The sequence below is a fragment of the Zootoca vivipara genome, chromosome 6, assembly GCF_965207765.1.
Source record: "Zootoca vivipara chromosome 6, rZooViv2.hap1.1, whole genome shotgun sequence".
Lineage (NCBI taxonomy): Eukaryota > Metazoa > Chordata > Lepidosauria > Squamata > Lacertidae > Zootoca > Zootoca vivipara.
Window position 1 is genome coordinate 68158894 of NC_142589.1, and position 23741 is coordinate 68182634.

The 23741-nt window shown below is 49.8% G+C and overlaps 1 protein-coding gene and 1 non-coding gene across 4 annotated transcripts in view; one reads left to right on the forward strand and one right to left on the reverse strand.

Annotated features, from left to right (window-relative positions):
* The window catches only part of KMT2B (lysine methyltransferase 2B), a 65764-nt gene extending 43117 nt beyond the window's left edge, over positions 1-22647 (forward strand). For all 3 annotated transcript variants that reach the window (XM_060275713.2, XM_035117080.3, XM_088671129.1), the window contains exons 13-37: positions 471-566; positions 669-786; positions 1944-2057; positions 2427-2611; positions 3183-3275; positions 3357-3446; positions 3636-3709; positions 4406-4530; positions 5237-5340; positions 6534-6671; positions 7557-7715; positions 7947-8067; positions 9214-9292; positions 12788-12948; positions 13598-13813; positions 14665-16189; positions 16365-16460; positions 16550-16656; positions 17673-17810; positions 18122-18196; positions 19029-19206; positions 19945-20052; positions 21000-21083; positions 21294-21423; positions 21742-22647. In XM_060275713.2, the coding sequence (XP_060131696.2) occupies positions 471-566; positions 669-786; positions 1944-2057; positions 2427-2611; positions 3183-3275; positions 3357-3446; positions 3636-3709; positions 4406-4530; positions 5237-5340; positions 6534-6671; positions 7557-7715; positions 7947-8067; positions 9214-9292; positions 12788-12948; positions 13598-13813; positions 14665-16189; positions 16365-16460; positions 16550-16656; positions 17673-17810; positions 18122-18196; positions 19029-19206; positions 19945-20052; positions 21000-21083; positions 21294-21423; positions 21742-22017 (4590 nt within the window). In that variant the 3' untranslated portion in view covers positions 22018-22647. The remainder of the gene's footprint in view (positions 1-470; positions 567-668; positions 787-1943; positions 2058-2426; positions 2612-3182; positions 3276-3356; positions 3447-3635; positions 3710-4405; positions 4531-5236; positions 5341-6533; positions 6672-7556; positions 7716-7946; positions 8068-9213; positions 9293-12787; positions 12949-13597; positions 13814-14664; positions 16190-16364; positions 16461-16549; positions 16657-17672; positions 17811-18121; positions 18197-19028; positions 19207-19944; positions 20053-20999; positions 21084-21293; positions 21424-21741) is intronic.
* Positions 21502-21577, reverse strand: TRNAE-CUC (transfer RNA glutamic acid (anticodon CUC)). The gene has a single exon. It is a non-coding gene; the product is annotated as a tRNA-Glu (tRNA).
* Positions 22648-23741: the final 1094 nt, after the last annotated feature.

The following is a 23741-nucleotide window of genomic DNA, read 5'->3' on the forward strand; positions in this document are numbered from 1 at the left end:
CCCCTGAACTAGAGTGTGAGCAAAGGTTTTTAGCAGCATCCAAGGAAAGGGCGTATCTAAGTGTTTTAAAGAGGAACAAGGAGGGTTTGGGAGTGTCTTGGTTGTCTAAAGAACAGGAAGGAGAGGAATGCATGACCCAAAGATTTTACGCATTAAAAGCAGGTGAAGTTATATCCACACCATCATGGGGAGAAGTTTGGACAGGGATGGTAAGGAGAAGCATTTGTCATGATATCTGATGCCATGACCCTTTGGTTTGAAAGGATCCCAAGAACCTGATTTCCCGGGTAGTATCACCTCTGTAAAAGCAGAGGCATATACACCTGCTTTGCTTTGTTTTCTCCTGCCTGTGTCCTTTGCATTTCTCATTGGGATTTCTGTCATACCTGTGATTAGTTGCAATGAATTCCTGCCCCAAAAACGTGCATAATGGCCTACTTTCCCTCTCCTTGTTCCTCAACCTGCCGCAGCAACTGCTGGAGTGTGAGCGCTGCAGGAACTGCTATCACCTGGCTTGCCTTGGGCCCAACTACCCCACTAAACCTTTCCGTAAGAGGAAGGGCTGGGTAAGTGTCTTGCAGATTCCCGGCACCCCTCTAGTTCGGCAGACCCTTCCCTCGCTTGTGTTAAAGCTGCTAACCTGCCTCCTTCATCCTCTCCCTATTCAGATCTGTTCGACCTGCATCCGCTGTAAGAGTTGTGGGACGGCTCCAGGGAAGAATTGGGACACAGAGTGGTCTAGTGACTACAGCTTGTGCTCTGCCTGCTCTGTGCTCTACGATAAAGGTGAGCATAGCGGGAAATGCCATGGGGTTCGGTTTCAGCTGTGCCAGGTAAGGCATTGCGAGGAGCTGACATTCCACAAACGAGTTCACATTTTGCTCACACAATGTGTGTCTTCCTTAGACAGGCACCCCCAAACTCAGCCCTCCAGATGTTTTGGGAGTACAATTCCCATCATCCCTGACCACTGGTCCTGTTAGCTAGGGATGGTGGGGGTTGTAGTCCCAAAACATCTGGAGGGCTGAGTTTGGGGGTGCCTGTCCTTAGCATAGCTGCCAAGTTTTCCCTTTTCTCGCGAGGAAGCCTATTCAGCATAAGGGAAAATCCCTTTAAAAAAGGGATAACTTGGCAGCTATGGTCCTTAGCCCTAGACAGCAAAGCCTTACACAGCACTGCGACCCAAATAGTACTCTTTCTTTCCTACCAGTTCACCCATTCATTTACATTGTCATCTGAAACTTCTCTTCCATGGGCCTCTCCTCTTCTAGGATGTAATGGGCAGCTACTGGGGAGAGAGAGAGCGCTTTTTGGGGGGGTGGCCCCTCACCTTTGCCATGGCTTCCCCAAGGAGGCTTGCCAGATGTCTATTCTGGTGATGTTCAGATGCCAGGCAAATATGTTTTTTTCCCCTGAACTTTTAGAAATCCTACATTTTTATTTTGTTTTTTTTAAAAAATATGCAGAGGCTGTTCTGTTTGAGTTTTTTTTATGTTTTACAAGCAGCCTTGTACCTGGATTCTAAGAAACCAGAACATCAGTGGAGTTTAGAAAATTGGTGGTTAAGATCTGTGCCGTTTTGAAAACTTCAGTCTTAACTCAAAAGGGTATCCAACATAGGCAGAAACCTGCTCCTTGATCTCAGGAACCATCACGTCAAATTTGGATGCAGTATCTGAAGAGGTGACCTGCTGCATAGCGAACAGGCAAACAGCTTTCCAAAGCGTAGAATGATGATGCTGTTTATCCTGCATTTCATTGTTTTATATTGATTAGCTTATCTGATTTTGGACTCAGAAGGTATTGGATATATACGGAGCAAATAAAGGGGGAATGAATACACAGCTCATTTTGGGAGGGCTGAGAGAGGGCTTTGAATCTCACCTGGCCTGCAGAAGAAGAGTCTGTTAGCTTGTTCTCTGCCTTCCTCTTTTCCCGTCCAGGTAACTACTGCCCAATCTGCTTGCACTGCTATGAAGACAATGACTACGAGAGCAAGATGATGCAGTGTGCCAAGTGTGACCACTGGGTTCATGCCAAGTGTGAGGGACTCTCAGGTTTGTTCTGAACCCAGAGTAATATGGCATTAACTGCTGCTGCATCACAGATCCCTCTCCCTCCTTCACATCTGCCTACCTGCTTACATCTCAAATAAGGGGAGGAGAAATGATGCGCGGGGAGAGTTGTGGCATAGTCAGGAGAAGACAACAGAGGCAATTGAGAGGCGAATGCAAGTCGCAGCCTCTGTTAAATCGCCTATGATATGCTCCCCTTTTTGATCTTCTGGCTAGGTCTTGCCCTTGACGGCATACACCAGCCCATCTTGCTAGCGTTGGTGTGTACAGCAGGGTGGCCTGGGAACAGCGTGACAGCCTTTGGGCCAAGATTGGGCATCTCTGATGTGTTCCCACCCCCCTCTCTTACAGATGAAGGCTATGAGATCTTGTCCAACTTACCCGAGAGTGTCATATACGCTTGCCGGCCCTGCTGCGGCAGTGACAAGGCCAAGTGGCGGGAAGTCCTCACCTTGGAGTTGCGCAAGGGTCTCCGGCAGGTGCTTCAGGGGCTGATGAGTTCCAAGTGTGCCACCCCGCTGCTTCAGTGCGCGCAGGTATGTTCTCTCCAGGGCATGCGTAACAGCAGGGAGCCGTGCTTTTAAAATCACCGTTCTTGATCTGGCTGCCCTACTGAAGGAGATTTATCTTGGCCCCATTCGCAGGCACACGTTGGGTCTGGCTGGGTTGGACACATCTTCAATCACAGTCTCACTCCTTCCTTTGTCCTTTGATCTGGTTGCCCATTCCTTGGCTAGGTGGGAAGATGCTGGGATAGCTCAGTCGGTTGAGCATAAGACCCTTTATCTCAGATTCTCAGAGTCGTGAGTTTGAGCCTCGTGTTGGGTGAAAAGATTCCTGCATTGCAGGAGGTTGGATTAGATTACCCTCATGGTCCCTTCCAACTCTATGATTCTACGACTTCAGCTTTCCATGATATTTGAATCTGTGGGTTGCTTACCATGATAAAGGGGGGTGGGGTGGAATCTTAGAGCTTATGGGAAATGTTTTGATTTATTGCAACACAGGACCTTTATGTCACAGAGTTCTTTGCATGCTGTAGGCAGGGTTGGGGTGGAGGCTGCAGAACAGGTGGCAGTGCCCCATTTTTCTCTTGTCCTTTGCCAGTGCTGCCCGGATGACGGCGTGAAGGTTCACCTGCGGCCCTGTGACCTGCGCACTGTCAACAAGCTGTTTGAACAGGGTCACTACTCATCCGTGGTGAGTGTTGGGAGCAGAGATTCCAGGCTGGAACGGGAGCAAGGCCTCTGACCTCTGCTGAGCTGCTTTCTCTCTTTGCAGCATAGCTTCAATGAGGACATGGTGGAGGTCCTGCTGGGGCACACGGAGGAAGACCAGACCGGCCTTATGGTGAAGGCACTCTACATTGAGGTAACTCTGTACGATCTGGGTTTGTGGGGAGGAGGAATGTGTGGTCTGGATTCACTAACTTGAGTGGGAATTGGGTGTGGGTGTTTGTGCACGTGCTCCACACTGGCTCGGGAGCACTTCCTCCCCTGCAATTCAGCACAGCCTCTCTCCCTGAGCAGCCTTGTGATTGCCTGCTTTTTATCTTTCCAGCTGATGGAAAAGTTCTTCAGCTGGTTTGATGCTCAGGATGCAAAGCACTGGACCCACAGCAGCACCCTCCCCAAGTGAGTGCTCAGTAGCTGAAAGCACAAAAGTCATGCCTCCCCCCTCACCAAAGGTGTCCATGCAGGGCCTCTGGTGCTTTTTTGTGGGGGTGTGTTGGAGGCTTCAGATGCACCATGGACCATTGTGTGCAATTCAGTATGGAAATTCCAACGACGTTTTGGGAATCTGTAGAGGGGCTCAAAATATGAGCTGCGTACAAGCTACAAAAACCCTCCAGGCCCAACACAATCTGTTTTCCTTGAAATTTGCTGCTACTCCAAGTGAATAGAGTGGGAATTTGAATTGGTTAAGGGTGTGGAATATACACAGCCTGGTCTCCTCTTCCTTTCTGTCACACTTTGTTTGGTAAAGCGACACTGGGCAATCTGTATTCTCACCATAATGTAATCCTGAGTCTAATCCATCATAGGTGCAGATGAGAGATCAGAGGGTGAGATCACAGTAAATTCATGGGGATAGGGCAAACTTGGCCCTGTATTTCCCAGTGACAAGACTTTATATCTGTTCACACCTCCCACAATTGGGCTTTAGATCCTGTTCTTTTCTTACCACCTCCCCCTTTTTTTATTTTTACATTTCACTCTCTGGCTTCAAGCCTGTTTTATATCTATTCCTGTGGGCTGTTTCAAACTCCGAACTGGGGTTTCCTTAGAGCTTTTGCAGCCCCTGACAACTTCTTCTTTTCTCCCCAACAGTGGCATGCTTCCTAACGCTGTTCTGCCTCCCTCCTCTGACCACATCTATGCACAGTGGAGGCAGCCTGAGGAGGTTGTCCTGGTTGCCAACAGCCACCTGGCTGCTACTGGGTCTGAAAAGACAGGTGAGACTTTGGTTTTCATGGAGTAGAATCTGCCTCTCTGCATGCAGACTCCCTTGGTTTTTACAATTGCCCAGGAGAACTTTGGCTGCTGCAGTTCTCCTGCTAGAAGGGAACATAAGAAGCTGCCTTATACCAAGTCAGAGCATTGGTCCAACTAGCTCTATATTGTCTACACTGACAGATAGTGAACCTCCAGGTATAAAATGGGTCTCTCTTAGCTGTACCTGGGGATGCTATGCATGCAAAGCCATGTGCACTATGCTTGAGGCTTGTCACTCTGTATTTCCTTCTTTCTCTCCTGGTTCTCTCTACATCAGGGTTTCCCAAACTTGGGCCTCCAGCTGTTTTCGGACTACAATTCCCATCATCCCTAGCTAGCAGGATCAGTGGTCAGGGATAATGGGAATTGCAGTCCAGCTCTTTTTGGAGACCTAAGTGTGGGGAACTGCTCCAAAGGTTGGAAACCCGTGGCCCTCCAGTTGTTGTTGGACTCCTAACCTCCAGCATGGCCACCGGGGATGTATGATGGGAGTTGGAGTCCAGTGAGATTCAGAGGGCCAGAGATTCCCCACTCATGCTCTTCACAGAAGATCTCTGTCTCCTATCTGGAAGATGCTCTCTGAAAGGATGTTTGTGGGGAGGGGGCTTCTTTCTCCCCCCAGCAGCTTGAGTTCAATGCCTAACCACATTCCTTCTCTCCCTGTAGCTGGGAAAGACTCAGAGCATGCTGTGCTGCAGCAGCCGTTGGATGATGCTGAGGACAAGAGACAGTGTGCCTTGTGCCTTCAGTATGGAGATGCTCCTTCCAAGGTAAGACTACACCCTTCTGCTTTGATAAAAATATAAGGAGGACCATTCTGGATCAGACCCAATAGCTTGTGCATCCTGGCATCCCTGTTCCCCACAGTGGCCAGTCGGGAAGCCCAAAAGCAGGATGTGTGCACAATAGAGGCCTCCTGCTGCTGTTGTTCCTCTAGTGCAGGAATTGTCAACCTGGTCCCTACGGCCCACTAGTGGCGTTTCAGGATTCTAGGTGGGCGGTAGGGGGTTCTACGGCACAAGCTGAATCCTCCTTCCATCGAGCACTCGTGGGCGGTGAGGAAATTTTACCCTCAAGAAAGATGCATTAGTGGGCGGTAGGTATAAAAATGTTGACTACTCCTGCTCAGGTGAGTGGCATTCGCTCTCTCTCTCTCTTTACATAATTTTTTATTGATTTTACAAAAAACACACACAATACTTTAAACACATAATATACAAACAAAAATAACAAGAAAAAACAACATTACAGAAATAACAATAACAAACACAAAAATCAAAATACCAAATCCTTTTCCTTTAACATTGTACGACGGGACTTCTTCGAGTTCCCTCTATCTGCGGTTCATTTCTCCTTCCTCTTTAGCAATTTCCAATTCATTGTTTAAAACTCCTTACAATTTCAAATCTCTCATACATCAGTTTACTTCATATAATTCTCAAACCCGCAGTTTCTTTAAGCTTCTAAATCTATTCTCAATATACAATTTTACCATATTTTAAAAAATAAACTTTGAAGTCTTTCCACTCTTCTTCTGTCGCTTCTTCTCCCCAGTCGCGAATTCTCCCAGTCATCTCAGTCAGTTCCATGTACTTAGTGACTGGCATTCTCAGGCACACTATCTCTCAGCCTGGAACTGTAGCCATCGGGACTAGTATTTTACCGATGGAAAGTGTCCTAGCCACACCTTTTTGAGGCTATATTGAGAGAGTAAGGGAAGAAGTGTGGGAGAACCAAATCCACTGGCTTTGTAGGGTGGTTTTGTTTGTTTGTTGTTTTTGGTGTGGAGGACGTAGCTTAAGTGGAGGATTGGACAGGGCCAGGAAATCTATAACCCCTGGATCCTGTCTCGTGTCCGGGAGGTGACCATCTGAACCCCTTGCAAATCCCTTCCTCGTGGCTAGACCTTGAGGTGTTGCCTTTCCCCTCCCTCTTCAACATGAGCTCTCTTCCTGCCCTCCAGGACGCAGGGAGGCTGCTGTACATTGGCCAGAATGAGTGGACGCATGTCAACTGTGCCATCTGGTCAGCCGAGGTCTTTGAGGAGAACGATGGCTCCCTGAAGAACGTGCATGCTGCCGTAGCCCGGGGTCGGCAAATGGTGAGTTGGGCTTCTCTCCATTCAGCTCTGCAGAAGAGGTGGTAGGTAACCAGACCCTCCTCGTGGCCTCAGTAGAATTTCCGCTGTGAGCGAAAATAGTAGAGGGTCCTGAAAACACTGCACTTTACAAAGAAAGGCACTGCTGAATAGGGGCAGGGAAACTTTTTTGCCACAATTCAAAGACACATTCCTGCCAGGCAAAAGTATTCAAGGAGAGGGCATGGGAAGGGAGCCTCTGAGGGTTGGAGTCCGGGGAGATGGGGCAGAGCCTAAGGAGGGTTCTGTGGGCCAGATAGAGAGGCCTGGGGGCATTTGGTCTTGAACCCGAGGCCCCCCACCCCTGCTGTAGAGGAATGAACTAGCCTGCTCCTGAAATGACCCACTGAGATCCACTCTGGCTTCACCAGGTGCTGCCCATATTTCAGCCTTAGTTGAAAGGGGATCCCGAGGGTCATCAACTCCCCCCCCCCATCAGGGTGGTGCTAAAAACTCCTTCCAAGTGTTCACTGCTGTGAGAACAGTGCTTGGGTATTACTACTGATCTTCTCAAGCAACTAGAAAGTCCCAGCAAGACTGCATCGTCGACATGGCTGCTTTCTGCATCCGATTGCATTGATGTGTAGGGTGATCTTGGTGATGAGGAAAAGAGAGGAAGGAATGGGGCATTTGGCAGGGGCAAGAAGTGCATGTTTGTCTCTATAATGTGTGTATAAATGCCCCCCCCCAATTACATCTTGGTCAGAAATGAATGTAGACTGATGAGCTTGTTCCTTGGGGACATTTTGGCCCTCTGCATCTTTGCTTACTGCTACACAGTTTATCCCTTGCCCTGCTGCATTGGCATTCCTTCCACACATTTGACATGCCTGTCCCTCCCCCCCCCAGCGCTGCGAACACTGTCAACGTACGGGGGCCACGGTTGGCTGCTGCCTCTCCGCGTGTGTCAGCAACTACCACTTCATGTGTGCTCGCCTCTGCCACTGCACCTTCCAGGATGACAAGAAAGTCTTCTGCCAGAAGCACGTTGACCTCTTGGATGGGACGGTAAGTGGGGAGGGCACCATCAGGCTTCCTGACGCCTCTGGGATGAGTGGGCCATGGGTGGGACAGTTCTGTTAGGCCTGGCATCTTGAAAACCGGAGTTATGTCCCCCACCCCCCACCCGCCAAAACATACATACAGTACATGTAATTTTGCAGAGTTTTGACTTCTGAAGCTTGGTCACTGCAAATAGAATTTAAGAGGGTCCATTGGCCATGTTGTCTGCCTTTTTAGGAGATCGTTGCTGAAGATGGGTTTGATGTCTTGCGCCGCGTCTACGTTGACTTTGAGGGCATCAGCTTTAAGAGGAAGTTCATGGTGGGCCTGGAGCCAGACACCATCAACATGATGATAGGTAATTATATGGGGACAGGGCAGGAGAACAGCACTTTGCTATGCAAACACTGTGGTCCAGAGTAGATGAGCTTTTCTCCTCTATCAAGTGGGTGGTTCTGCAGTTGAACATGCAGGGGATAGGAGGGACTGGCTTGCTTCAGAATAGAGCAGAAGGATCTGCAAGTGGAGATGGATTCATCACCGCTCTTTGCTCCTTGTATTTGTCAGGCCTCTGTTCTGGCAGTGTCTGCGCTGGTTATCTCAAACGCCAGCAAATAAGCTTGTTGTTAATACTTAACGGGAGCAGGGAGAGAGAGGGAGGGAGGGTCTCGTCTACAAGGGAAAAAGTAAACTCTGAAACCATTGGGGTGGAGAAACATTTGTCCCCTCTGAACTATATCTTAGATTGCATCCTGTCCCATAGTGCCAATGCTGGCTAAGCCAACCCCTGTCTGCGTGGCTACACCTTGAGTTCCTTCATCTTGGCTAGGCCCATTCTGGGAACCAAGAAACTAGACAGAGTGTAAAAGGTAAAGGGACCACTGACCATTAGGTCAAGTCGTGACCAACTCTGGGGTTGCAGCGCTCATCTCGCATTATTAGCCGAGGGAGCCGGCGTACAGCTTCCAGGTCATGTGGCCAGCATGACAAAGCCGCTTCTGGTGAACCAGAGCAGCACATGGAAACGCTGTTTACCTTCCCACTGTAGCGGTACCTATTTATCTACTTGCACTTTGGCGTGCTTTCGAACTGCTAGGTTGGTAGGAGCTGGGACCGAGCAATGGGAGCTCACCCTGTTGCGGGTTTTCGAACCACTGACCTGATGGGCAAGCCCTAGGCTCTGTGGTTTAACCCACAGCGCCACCTGCGTTTAGCCTCTCCAGAGGTGTCTAAAAGGGAGAAAATCAAAGCAACTGTTCTTTATCCTTTCCCTGTGCTCACGCGCCAGTTACCATGGGGCGCTGTCCACTGGGACATTCTCAGGTACAAACTCCATTGAAACAGAGGCTTTTGCAGCAGAACTCCCCAGTGGATTGTATCCATTAGGTCTGATAGGTTTTTCTCTTTCATGCTCTGCCATCCTTAATAGCCCCTAACCCACGTCCTGAGGCAACTCATTTTCGCTCTGTTTCTGGCTCTCTGCTCAGTGTATTTCTTCTTCCAGGCTCCATGAAGATTGACAGCTTGGGGATGCTGACAGATCTGTCCGAGTGTGAGGGACGCCTCTTTCCCGTAGGCTACCAGTGAGTATCCGCATTCAAGTTGGGAGCAGCCTCACACCCACCTTAAGTGACTAAGGAAGAACAATCCCATGCTAGCTGTCCTGAGGATTGTCACCAGGGGAGCAGTTATTGGGGGGTAGTATGTATACGAGACGGCATTTGGCAGAAAGAAAAGGACTGGGCAACTCCTCCTGTGCCACACTGCTTCAAAATTCTCTGACAGCTTTAGGAGTCCTCACAGCCATTTGGGGCCATTCCTTCAGCTGTGATTTGGTCAAGCATGACCCAGTTTCCAAAATCGCATTGAGACCACATTTTCCTCTGAAATCATGCTGAAATCACATTCACTGAGCAAGCAATGCTTGCCTGTTGCATTTGATTATGAGGTCAAAAGACCCTGAGCTCCTTTTTAGGCAGTCAAAATGCAAGTGCACTCAACACATGGAAGTTGATCCGGCTGCCTTCACTGTGTGCCCAGGATTCCTGGATTTCACCCATGTGAAAAAGGGCTCAGGTGTCCTGGGTGGCCTTTAGACAGGTTGCTGTGTTGGCTGTTCACACTGTTGAAGCTAATTGCACTCTTTCCAGGGAGCTTCTCTCAGTCCTGGCTCCTGGATCTTACCCAGGCATCCCCAAACTGTGACCCTCCAGATGTTTTGGCCTACAACTCCCATGATCCCTAGCTAACAGGACCAGTGGTTGGGGATTGTAGTCCAAAACATCTGGAGGGCCGAAGTTTGGGGATGCCTGATCTTACCTGTGTGGTGCCTGCTTTTGCAAGCACTGGTTTGTTGCATTCACACTCCACATATTTGGGTATAGATGGATCTTGAGAGAGACGCTCAAGAATTTGTGTCTGAAGCATCCCTTGGTGGTTTATGTACTGAACATTTTAAGTGTTTAATAGGAAGGGAGGTGTGTGTTAATTTTGCTCTTCTTTTGATACAGTATTAAAATAATGGTATCAGAAAACTTTTCCACTGTGGTTGCTGCTGTGCGGATGTTTGCAGCGCTCTTCATTCCTCAAGTAGCCTCTCCAGATGAAAAATTGCCCACCATTTGCCTTCCTTAAAAGGATTGTCATACAGTTTCCCATTTAGAATAATTACGGGCTAGTGAAATAATAGAAATACAGGTTTTAAAAAATCATTTAGATCCTTATTTTAGTCTAATCCTGTTCATTTTATCTGGCATGAAGGATTCTACTGAATAGATGCTGAAACAGATACTGCCTTAGCATGGATTATTAGCTTACCCTTTACGCCATCCTCTTGGCAGGGTGGCTCAATAGAAGGGAGAGACTTTATCCTCCTCAGCGTCTCCTTGGGAGCTTTCAGCACATTTCTTATGGTTAAAGAGATTAGGATCTGCTATGGTGATGGTGGGTGTGAAACCAGAGTGTGGTTGTTATTCCAGGTGGATTAATGCACAATGTGGTGTGTTTAGGTATCTTCACACATGGCATGGGGGATTATTTGCAACCACTCTTTTCTTTCCCGCCCATTTTTTATTTTTTTATTTTACCAATTGGAAAAAGCTTGTAACTGATCTCTGTTTCCCCCTCTTTTAACACGAATGAGGGCTGTGTAGGATGCAGTTCAGGATGCTCTGCATCTCACAGCGGCCAATCAGATCTTGCGTAGTCACCTGTAACGACATACGAGATTTGTAGCATAATGCAGCTACATGGGTCACAGCAGCCTTTGCCAACCTGGTGCCCTCCAGATGTTTTTAACTGCAACTCCCAGCCAGATGCTGGGAGTTGGTGAAGGCTGGCTTTCAGGCCCCTACCCAGTAAGCTTCTAAACAGCTAATATCTTTTAAATTTGCTGTTACAACATTTATTCCCCAACTTTTCTCCAGAGAGCTCAAGTTGGAGTACACGGTTCTCCTTGTTATCCTCACGACAACTCTCTGAAGTAGATTAGAGTGGGAGTTGGAGAAACCCAGTGAGCTTCATGGCCTAGTGGGGATTTGCACTCTGGTCTGCAAGGTCCTAGACCCAAAACTCTAGTCATCACACCACATTGGCACTCAACATATTTCCCAGCTGTCAGACTCCACTCTTGCAACTGTGCAGAAGGATGGGCCTTGGTTTGATCAGCTGCCATGTAGATTCTTTAAAAGCTGCATAACAGCCAGAACCAGAAAGCCGCCTTTCTCCTTTGCCCTCTCCACAGTCTTCTCTCATTTGCTTCTTGTTGTGTTCTGTCTCACAAGAGCCATGGAAGTGTCTCCCATTTAATTCTGCAGGATTTTGCCAGACTTGGGAAGAGTTTCCCTGCCTTTGAAAAAGGACAAAAGATCCTTGTGATCCTCTGCAGTAGCACACACAACCCGGGAAACTTGTTTTTCAGCAGGTATCGCTTTCCCTTTCTTTAAAAGGGCAAGACATGTCTCTACTTGAGGCCTGGGTGCCAACATGTCTGCTTCCACTTCTGAGGTGTTCATAGGAAGATTGACAGCCATTCTCGTTATGCCAGTGCCCTGCAATTATGGACTGTGATGCACAAAGATAGCTGCTCTTTACACAGCCTCTGAAAATGTTTTCCTGGTTGTGTGCCTTTTCTTCCCTCTGGTTCTTTAAACGTTTGCTTTCTGAAACTGCCCACTTGGCGTCCATCTGGCAAAAGCAAATGAAATCTCTGATGCTTCCTTCCTCTCTGCTGGTCAGGGATGCAGAGATGAGAGAAGTTATTTTCTCTCTCTCTCTGAAGTTGTGTGAATTGCTCTCTCTCTTCCTGCCTTCCCCAACCTGGTGGTCGCTGGATGTTTTGGACCAACTCCCATCAGTCCCCAACCAGCACAGCTGAACGGATATGCCATCTGAAACATCTGGAGCACACCAGGTTGGAGAAGGCTGAAATATCTGCTGGAATGTGCCAACAAGCATTCACAAATCAGTTTTGCAAAACCTTGGAGCAGGGCTTGTTATCTGTTTATGGATAATCTGCTCCACCCATGATGAACCATCTAAAGGCCCTACCCGAAGGTTGGAGAACCTGTGGCCTCATCTGTGGGGTCAGGCTCCAACTCCTATCATCTCTAGCCAGTGTGACCAGTGGTCAAGGATGATGGGTGTTATAGTTCAATAACTTTTGGAGGGCCACAGGTTCCCCATCCTTAATTCAAATGCCCTAACCGCTAGGCATTTGCCACCAAGGATAGGAGGCCACTTGGTTGCAATGGTGGCTGGTCCATTAGGGCAAATGGGGCACTGCCTCACCAACCTTCACCTTGAGGTCTCCTACCCCACCTGTGGTCTTACTTGCAACCAGTCCAAAGGTTGGCTCTGGCTGTCTTGCTTCTTGCACCTTTGCCTTGGCGTTACCCATGTACAACTAAGGAGGGGTGGGTGCAAAACTTAGTTGGCTCAGCCAGTCATTGGTTCCACTTACTGTTAGACTCCTTGCTTTCCTCCCAGCAATCCTGCGCCACTGCTTTGAGCAAGCAGCCACAGGGCAGCCAGAAGGCAATTCTGATGGGACTGCCTTTGTGTTCCTTCCACCTCCCCAGGTGTTCCCGTATTTATTGGAGCACAGTGGATGCCCGCAAGCAGTGCTGGTACAAGTGCCGCGTCCTGGAGTACCGGCCAAAGCTGAGCCAAGAGGAGCCTGATGCCTCGGGAGTGCAGGAGGAGAACCATACGATAGTGCACAGCCCAGCTGCCCCTGCAGGTAAGGGGATCTGGGATATGTAGCTGGACCGGCTTTTGGATACCGTCATCCTCTCCTTCTGGAGTAGGAAGTCTGGGTGGCGATAGGTTTTCCTGCCCAGTTTACTAGTCTATCCTTCCTGCTCAAAACCGGAATACAGTCGTACCTTGGTTGCTGAACGCCTTGGAACTTGTAAGTTTCGGCTCTCGAACGATCAAAAACCAGAAGTGATTGTTCCAGTTTTTGAATGATGTTTGGAAACCAAACATCCAGCGCGGTTTCCGATTAAGTGCATGAAGCTCCTGCAGCCAATCGGAAGCTGCACCTTGGTTTTCTAATGGTTCTGGGAGTCGAGCGGACTCCTGGAACGTATTCTGTTTGAGAACCAAGGTTTGGAGTTGGGGCCTGTTGCCCTTCAAAGGTTATGGGCTCCAACTCCCATAAGCGTGGGGGGGGGGCTGGGAGAGAAAACTAAGAGCAAATGTATATAAGAGTACAGGTCTTCAGCCCATGTAGACCAAATGGGCAAATAATCTGTTCTGGAATAAGGCAGTTTTCTTGGTTCTGTGCTGTCTTTTCTCAGCACAAAGCCCACAGTAAGGTTTGCCAGCTTCTGGGCGCTGCCATTGCCGTGCTTGGTCTCTTGTCATGTGCCTTTTCATGTTTTCAGATCCTAAACTTGGGAATGAGCACCTTCAGGATGTGCCCCTTCCATTGCCGCCGCTGGAGCGCCACTCACCCGCGCAGAACCCAGGGCCTCTCCCACCCCCGGAGTCTGCGGCCTCCAAACACAGGTCTCTCACTGGAGCGCGCATCAAAGTGCCCAACTACTCCCCTACTCGGCGACCCATAAGTGGGGTTTCATCCCGCCCGCTGCCTTCTCCTGGTGAGTAGCTTCAAGGCGACGTAGGCAGCACAGAGACAAGAGGGTCTGAAACGGAGGCCAGCAGCTGGATGCTCCAAGGCCAATTCTTGCTTTGAAACAGGGCTAATGGAAGAGGAGAAGCAGGAGAGGAGCATTAGCGAGCGCAGGGAGCATGGGGCATGAGCCCATTGGTGCTTCAGAGATGAGAGATTCTGACATGCCTGTGCTCCACTGCAGTCCTTTGCATGTTGGCTGTGATATTGTTGTGTCTGAGTGGTTGACTGATAGAGAGGGTGCTTGAGGTAGACCCTGGGAAGCCCTGGCCAGTCAGCGTAGACCAGGGGTGAGGAACTGCAATGGCTGCATTCCTTTCTGGGCAACTCTGACCACACACCAGGGGTGGGGTGGGGGCAAGAGGCAAAAATGGGCGGAGCAATTTTGCCTTTGTACAGTAGGCCGGTTTCTACATACACAAACACCTCTTTCTATCCAGAGGCCTTACCAGAGTTTAAGGGGGCATTCCAGCTGGGCAAACCACTCCGGGTGTGGAATGGGGCCAGTGAGGAGTGTCATAGAATCATAGAGTTGAAAGGGGACCCCGAGGGTCATCAAGTCCAACCCGCTGCATCCATGACAAATGGCTATCCATGTGTCTCCTGAGGAGTGTTCCCCGAGCCAGAGAGAGAGGCCTGGAAGGTGGCATTCTTATTCCAAACATAGGAAGCCGCTGTCTACTAGGTTCCTAAAAAGTTGCAAGTTATTTCATGGGAGAGGGAGGCGAGTTGTTCCCTGTGTGGCTAGTGCATTTGTGTGTCTGCCTGTTTTGCTTCCCACCCCGTTGACATGCTCTTCCTATTCCCCCCCCACCACAGGGAGCACATCATCCATGTCCCACCACATCTTGACGGTGGGCGACCCTGACTTCCCCCCTCCACGCCGCACACAGCGCCTCAGCCCCTTGTCTCCCAGCAGCGCCCCCCACGCCCGTCGCTCCCCCCTCCTGCCGCAAGCCGCTGCTAGCAACAGGACTAGTCCTCCCAGCACCTCTCTCAGGGCCATGCCGCCTCTCCTGGACAACCCCCTGGCGGGGAGCGGCTTCAGGCATACTTCTACCTCTGACGGGCAGCGCCCCCTACCTACCTCACCCCCTCCCTCGCCCCCACCCGTCCCACCAGAGCTGGCTTTCGAGCTCAACGTCTCCGACCTGGAGTTTGACGACAGTCTCCTGGACGAGCCTTTCCAGGAGGAGGTGCTGGGCGTGCCGCGAGCCTGCCCCTCGCCCAGCCTGGAGCTGCCGCAGCTGGATGGCCTGGGCGATGGTGAGAGCGAGGAGGAAGGGGAGGGCAGCCGCTACTTCCGCTTCCCCCGCACGGTGGTCACCCGGGAGCCGCCCCTGCCTCCGTACCCACTGGACCTCCCTCTGCCCCACATCCACCAGCTCGACGGCATCGACGACGGGACCGACAGCGAGGCAGACGGGGCAGGGGGCCACCCTCCGGCCAAGGGCAAGCAAGCAGAGCCAAGAGTCGAACGGGAGCTGGCTGGCCCTGCTCCTGCACCGGAGGACCTGCCCTCGGACATTGTGGACTTCGTCCTGAAGAATATGGACACGCCAGAGAGCAAGGCCCCGCTCTCCTCCTGCCTCAACCAGGCGGCCTCGCTGCCAACAGCACCCCCTACCTCTGCCAGCCTCAACGGCACTGAGGCAGCCCACCCCAGCCCTGCTCCAGCCCTGGCCCCAACCCTGGGTTGCGCCCAGGTGCCAGGCACCCCTGAGGTCAAGCTGCTGGGACCCGAAGGGCAGCTGCCTGGCTCCAGAATCATCCTCGTGAACAAGCTGGGACAAGTGTGCATGAAAGTGCAGGGGGAGGAAGGCGCCTTGAGCACCCCGGACGGGGAGCAGGCCTCCAGCTGCAAGGCTGTACCAAGCCCAGTGCCGCCACCCCCTGCGCCCGTGCCCAACCTTGGCACTGTCATATTGCGAGCGCCCCTGGGCCTTGCGCCCAGCCCTTTGCCCACGTGGACCATCCGGGGCCCGGTGCTCAGCATGGTGCCCATGATGAACGTCGTGGGCGCCGCCCCTCAGGCTGTTGGCGGGGGCCAGCTGGCACTGGGCGCTCCTGCTCTGGTGACGCCCTCGCTGGGGATTCCACAGACATGTCTCCTTCAGCCAGTGGCTGTGAATTCCGGTGTGCTCAGCATCCCCGGCTTGGTGTCCTTGCCGGGCCCCCGGCCAGCCATCCGGGTCAAGAGGGTCTCCACCTTCGTTGGAAGCATCCCTCTCAAGAAGGCCAAGGTGGATGGCGCCAACGAAGAGGAGCCACTGCCCGTGTCGCCCACCGTCACGCCAGATCATTTGGTGAATAACTGCATTTCTGGCAGCACGGCAGGCTCAGGGTAAGTGCAAGCATGTGATCTCCACACTCTTAAGCATGGGAGGGCTAAGGAGAAGGGGTGGTCCTTTGTGGGGTTGTACTTCAGGCCAAGCATGGCTTCTCTGGATTCTTCTGGGTAGCCCCCAAGCTGTGTGTTTTGTTTGTGCACATGTTCACAAGGCCTTCTTCCCCTGCAGCATGGGAAGGGTGCGGATGAAGACCCCCACAGCCAAGGGCGTCCTTGACCTGGATGCGCTCAAAGAGGAGGCAGGCGCTGTCGGCGAGAGTGAGCTGTGAGTGTAAGGTTGGAGGCTGCGGGATCCTGTTCCTTGCCTGCCGCAGGGTTTTTAAAGCAGCCCTTCTTTCTTTCATGCCCCCGCAGGTCTCCGATGGACCATTCTCCCTCCTTCGCAGCATTACATTCCCATCCTGGAACGCCGGAACCAACCCAAGAGGCTCTGCTGGAGCCAGTCTGGCATAGATATGCAGGTACTGGGATCTCTTGCCTGCTCCGCTCTGCCTTCAAAATAAGGGTGGTTGGTTGGTACTGAGCTGGGAGGTTGTGGGCTGGCTCCCGGTGTACAGAACCAAGGATGAAACGTCCACATTTGCTGTATCAAGCGAATCGCTGTGCACGTGGTACTAAGAGCCAGGGTGGTGTGGCGGTTGAGTGTGTTGGATTAAGACCAGGGAGACTTGAGTTCAAATCCTCACTCATCCCTGTAACTTGCTGCAAGTCATTCTCTCTCACCCTAACCTACCTCACAGTTGTGGAGGGTAGTTGTGGAGATTGGGGGTGGGGCGAACTTGAAGGAAGAGACAGGATAGAAATATAATGGCGTGGGCAGCTATCCCTTTCAAGTTCCTTTTAGAGATGTGTATCCCTAATCCCTACATTGCACATCAGATTTTATTCACACCAGGTTTCTCTGGTGTGAAATCCCTCCCCAGCTGCCTGCACCATTGATCGGTATGATAACATTTTATTCTCAATGTTAGATTTGTTATGTCGTACGTGGCTCTGATGTGTTTTACGTCAAGCAGTATATAAATTTGTGCAATAAATAAAAATAAAATAAATGGTGTTATATATACGATTGCTTTTTGTAAGCTGCTCTGGGAGACTTTAACAAAGGCACGGAATATGAATGCTGTAAATCAGTTTCTATACAGAAAGTGGGTTGTATCCAAGCTCTGCTCAATGTAGACCCGTCGCAATGAACGGATCTGCCTAGTCATGTACATTAATTTCAATGGGTCTACTCTTATATGTGACTAAGGATACGGACTGCAGTGTTCCAGCCTGCATACCAGAGTTCAGAAAGTGAATCCTGGACCTGACAGGTCTCTGCTTTGTGAGCTTGGGTTTTTATTTTTTAAAAACCCTGCTGTAAGTCTATTCCTTCCTGTGAATCAAGCCCTTTCTCACAGATGATGACTCCACGACAGCAGAGCTAATACACTTGGGCCTCCTGCTCTTTTCCCCCCTTTCTCTCCCCTCCCAGGGGATCTCTCCAGCTCAGACGAGGACAATCTGAAGCAGGAGGACAAAGAGAATGAGATGCCCCGCAAAACGCAGCCCCACCTGTGCTTCGAGATCACCAGCGAGGACGGCTTCAATGTGCAGGCTGACAGCATAGAAGGTGAGGAGGAGAGAATCGCATCGGTGGTAATGTTCCTTTGGACCTCTAGCCTCTCAGATGGCTGGCTATAGTTGTGCTGCTGATGCTGCTGGAAAGAGGGACACACTCCACAGACAACTGGGGGATTCTTTTTCTCCTGGGTACAAGCAGGAATTGTGTTGTGCCTTGCTCAGGGAAGCCGTAAGAGACTCTGGGGAACAGCAGCACCTTGGACCTCCTTTACCCAGTGATAAACTTCTGATAATTATTTTGCTTTGGGTCAGGTGCCTGCCTCTTACGGAGTAAATCACGGTTGCCTTCTCCATGTTTAGGTGCCTGGAAAGCAGTGATTGAGAAGATTCAGGAGGCCCGCACCAATGCCCGGCTCAAGCACCTCTCCTTTGCAGGTAATAAGGTCCTGTTTGAAGGCTTCCGATGGGCATCTGGCTGCCTGCTGTGGATGGGATAGGACTAGAAGGGCCTTAGGCCAGATCCGGAAGGACTCTTACTTGGTTCATAGGTGTTCCGTTCTAGTTGGAAATTACTTTGCAGCTCCCAGGCTAGCCTACCAGTCTTTTGGCTTTTTCAGTTCAAGGCCTAGAGACAATAGAAAGGGGAACAATCTCTGGGGGCAGAAAACTGCCCAGAATAGCTGCTCCAAAGGAATTTCGTGTGTGTGTGTGTGTGTGTGTGTGAGAGAGAGAGAGAGAGAGAGAGAGAGAGAGAGAGAGAGAAGTCAAAAGTAGAAACAAAGAGGGAATTCTATAAGCAGAGTTATAAAACATAGGAGCGCAGTACAGAGGTTGTATGTTCCAAATACAGTGGTACCTCGACTTACGAAGACGATCCGTTCCACGGCCGTCTTCATAAGGCGAAGTCTTCGGTTGTCGAAGCGCCCGTTCTGCGCATGTGTGAAGCGTGATTTCACGCTTCTGCGCATGTGCCGACCGCGTGCGTTGCTTCTGTGCAGGCGCAGAACGCACGCACGGCCGAAAAGACTTCCGGGGTTGTCGACTTCGGAAGTCGAAACCTTCGGATGTCGAGGTATGACTGTAAATAAAGAGACCAGATCATGTAGAAAAGCAGAAGTGGGGAAAACACATCATAAAGCAAAATGTCGTGATTTGCATTGGGGAGGTTTCTGCGGCTCTGTTTGGAGGCTTTGGGATAGGACTGGTTCTCTTGTACTGAAAGGGTGACTGGGTGCTGAATCTTGGGTATTATTGACTTTCCTGGCAGGGATGAACGGGGTGCGGCTGTTGGGGATGCACCACGATGCTGTCATCTTTCTGGTGGAACAGCTGTATGGCGCCAAGGCCTGCCACAAATACAAGTTCCGGTACCACCAGCATGAAGGCGAAGAGGAGGAGCTTCCGCTCAACCCTCATGGCTGCGCCCGAGCTGAAGTCTATGTCAGGTGAGGAATGGCCTTGCTTTCTCTCTGGGGAGTAGGAGTGGACTACAAATTTCTCTACTGCCCTTCATCCGTGGATCACAGGGCGGTTTACAATATACCAGTTGGATCACACACCTCTGGATTTTGCAGGGCAGCTGCAGTGTGCAAAAAGTGTGTACAATCATATATATTTTACGTAAAAGAAGAGTTCAAAATGCATATTTTACAGATGAATGCATTGAAAAGATTGATATAGATGCATTAATTTGTATAATTTGTTGTGAACTGCCCTGAGATCTATGGGTATAGGGCGGTATACAAATTGAATAAATAATAAAAAAAGTAATCATAATATTTATTTTGTGTTCTTTTAGATAAAATGTGGATTTTTTTGTGCATTTTTACACACTGAAACTACTGCAAAAGTGCATACAAAACAGGAATGACCTATAATTGAGCACCAATTGGGGCAGAATTTGGCTACCTAGTCCATCCCTGACTACAGTTCCCATCATCCCTGGTCATTTGCACTGATGGGATTTGTAGTCCAGAAACATATGGAGGGTTACCGATTCACCCCTTACTCCTAAATTGCATCCTCGCCTGGGTTGTATTGCAGCAAAAAGGAGTTCTTTCTTGAGTAGGTGGAAATGCAAAAGTCAAGGAGCCTGTGTGGGTTACAGATAGTGTTTAAAAAAGAGAGAAGAACAGGGAATCCAGAGGCCTTCTGAGATGGGCAGCCCTCCTCTTCTTTTGCAGGAAATGCACCTTTGATATGTTCAACTTCCTGGCATCGCAACATCGTGTGCTTCCTGAGGGAGGCCCTTATGACGAAGAGGAGGATGAAGTGCAGCTCAAGTCCACCAGGTACGAAGATGCCTGGCTTCTGCTGTCCTGAAGTTGGTCAATCTTGACTTTGTCCCTTCATATGGTAGGCTGTGAAAACTCAGCATTTGGTAATATGAATCAGATTAGATAATCCCCATGCTGTGTGTACTGCCGGGGAAGCTTTTAAAAACAGACCCTTCTCTTCAGCCTGTGAAGCTTACAAGTTATAAAATTTCCAATAGGATCATTTTTCTCCAAAGCACTTAGAAGTAGGGTCCCATGTTTCCTTGCCCAGATCTCATTTCTACTTGATTAAAATGCATTGCTTTCTTGTAGTCAGTTTTCGCTCGGCCCTCTAGCCAGGTTTATGTAATAAAGACCTGCTTTCCAGCACCAGCTTTTTTTGCTGCCAAGGAAGCCCAGTCCTCTTCTGTGCACCAGAGAGCACACTCAGGAAGGCAGCAAATAGCCCAAATTAGCATTGACCCAAAAAAGAGAGAGCTCACATACCTCTTCTGCTCCCTGCAGAGAATATCCTGGGGAGGGCCATAGCTCAGTGATAGAGCATTGGTTTTGCATACAGGTCCCCAGGTCAATCTCAAGGCATATCCAGCTAGCGCTGGAAGAGACCTTTTCTGAAACCCTGAAGAGCAGCTGCCAATCAGTGTCAGCAATATTGAGCTTTTAAATGGACTGGTGCATAAGACAGTTTCCTACATTTCAGGAATTCCTCCCTCCAGAAGGGAAACTTTACTGTCTATTCCCACAATTTGTGCCATGATGTGCTGCTACTGCCGCTGCTACTCAAGTTTCCTTCTCCATCACTTTTAAAACTGTCGTGCTGGACCCTAAACTTCTGATTTTCGTCCTTGTGATTCTTGCTGGGAATCTGTCCATCTTGAATCCATTTTTACTGTCAAGGCAGCCACCCTTCTCTCTTTTGGCATAAGCTTCGAAGCCTAGTCTGGCCTCTGCTTCTTCCTTAGGCGAGCCACCAGCCTGGAGCTACCCATGGCCATGCGGTTTCGGCACCTGAAGAAAACCTCCAAGGAAGCTGTGGGCGTGTACAGGTAACAAGGGCAGCTGCTGCTACTGCTTGCTTGAATCCTTTGGCCCATGGCCTTCCTAAAGAGGCCACTTCGTACAGAGAAGCAGCCCTGCTCCACACTTGCCTCCAGGATGAACCTGAAAAAGAAACAGAGAGTACCCAGTGGCTGGCCCATATTTGGCCTGCCTTGTTAACACTCTTATGCTGATGTGTATCTTTCTCCCCATTCCAGGTCAGCCATCCACGGCCGGGGCCTGTTCTGCAAGCGGAATATTGATGCAGGCGAGATGGTGATCGAATACTCCGGCATCGTGATCCGCTCGGTGCTGACAGACAAGCGTGAAAAGTACTATGACAGCAAGGTACTGAATCAAGAGAATTGTAGAGTTGGAAGGGACCTCAAGGGTCATCTGGTCCAACCCCCTGCAATGCTGGAATCTTTTGCCCAACGTGGGGCTCAAACCCATGACCCTGAGATTGAGAGTCTCATGCTCTACCAACTGAGCTGATGGTCAAGGGAGGAGGGAGCCCATGATTGAGTTGAGGACAGGGTATAAATAACAACAACAACAATTATAATTATGATGATGATGATGATTATCAGGACCAGCGGAGGAGGGAGGAGCTAGGCTCCCCAAATCGTCTCACTAATCTTAACTTTCTCTTTTTCATCCCGGCAGGGCATAGGCTGCTACATGTTCCGCATTGACGACTTTGACGTGGTGGACGCCACGATGCACGGCAACGCCGCCCGCTTCATCAACCACTCCTGCGAGCCCAACTGCTACTCACGGGTCATCCACGTGGAGGGCCAGAAGCACATCGTCATCTTTGCCCTGCGACGCATTTTCCGGGGCGAAGAGCTCACCTACGACTACAAATTCCCCATTGAGGATGCTGGCAGCAAGCTCCCTTGCAACTGTGGGGCCAAGCGCTGCCGCCGTTTTCTCAACTGAAAGGCATTTTTTTTGACCCGTGACCTGATTCCTCAGCTCCGTACCTTTCTCCCAGCCTGGCGTCAGTGAGGGGGGACACCAAGAGGCATGCTGGGAGCTTAACCACCTCACTGTAGCTTTCCAAGTGGGTTGCTACAGGACTGACTCATCCCCTTAGTTCCCTGAGGCATGGAGAGGGCTCATCTCCCAGGAGCATCAGTGATGCCCGTTTTGTCTGGGAAGAGGGGATGCTCTTGGCAGTGGACCTGTCTGTGGCTTGAAATTATGGCAAGCAGAGATATGGGGCAAGAGTGGGAAGGGTAGTCCCCCCCTGGTCCCTTATTTGTGCCCATCTGCTTCATAGACCTGATTTTCTTTCCCTCTCCCTTGTGGGGTGAGAACAACTTTTTCTTTAATTTTGTACTTCTAACTTTTGTGATTCTCTTTCCTTTCCCGTTAAGGCTTTCTGTTTTAAAGTTAAAAAAACAAAAAACAAAAAAATCAAACCCAGGAGGATGTAAATATTTGTACAAATTTCTAAACCTGTTTATTTTCTATGCACTTTTTTATTTAAGATGCTCAGTCAACTCAGACGGTAAAGGGTTGGATTCTTGTTGGTATAATTTTAAATAAAACGCAATTTTGACACAAGACTGTCACATGGCTTCTGTTGCAGCCTGAAAGGGGGTGGGGGAGTGTGTTTGCATGTAAACAACAAAGCCCATCCATCTGGAAATGGAGGCAGCAACAATCTAGTGATTTCATATCAAAACTGTTTGATTCCAAAATGCATAGGCACAGGCTGTCTTATATGTTCTAGAGCTTTACATATGAGCTCCCCAAAAATATAGCGGTCCACCACCCATGTTGGTTATGCGTTTGTACTGCATACATTAATGGTGGAGCCCATGTAGATCCATATCTAATGGCCTACTCCTTTCCAGAAGAGCGGTCAAGAAAATAAAAATAGAACCATTTATAGTGCCCCTTATGCTGAGTTCCCTTAGAAAGCATTTAGAACAATCAGGTGGGGTACCTCCAGCTCATTGGCTACCTCCCCATTTGGCCTGAGAGGCTCTTTTGTGCAGGCCACACACCCAACACCTGACATATCTGACTTCAGGTGTGAAGGCAGCTAAGAGCAGGATTTCAAATGAAGAACTAGGAGCTTAGAGAAGTCCTTGCAACATGGACTTCAAAGCGCAGCATCACCTGTCTACTGCCAGGGTTGAAGAGGGAAAGATCTGGCCCAGCAGCCAAAAAAGAGTTATCCACCCCTGCCCTACAGAGATTGGGGTGGGGGATACAAAGGCAGCTTTTCTAGATTTTGAGTGTGGGAGAGAGTTAAGTAGTCAAGGAACAGGCCCTGCCAATGTCTGATGCCTGGCGTGGCTGTGGGGTGGGGAATGGGGGTTACGCCCTAAAGAGCTCCCTCATAAGGAACGGAACTGCGAGACTTTAGAAAATGATGTGTTACCTTAACCATACTTTGCTTGCAGTATAATTCATTCTCAGAATTATGATGCATCTTGCATCTAACGTGCATCAATAAGGAGCAGGTGGCAAGTCTATGGGGAAGTGCACTTTACACATGCTCAGGAACATGCTTCCTGACTGAAATCTGATTGTGAGGCAGACGCTGGAGAAAAGGCAATGGGTGTTCAGGTTTCGCCTCCTCTTTGTTGGCAAAAACGTGGCATAGCAAGAAGCAGCTTTGGCCCTGCATAGCGTTTTATCTTTAAGAT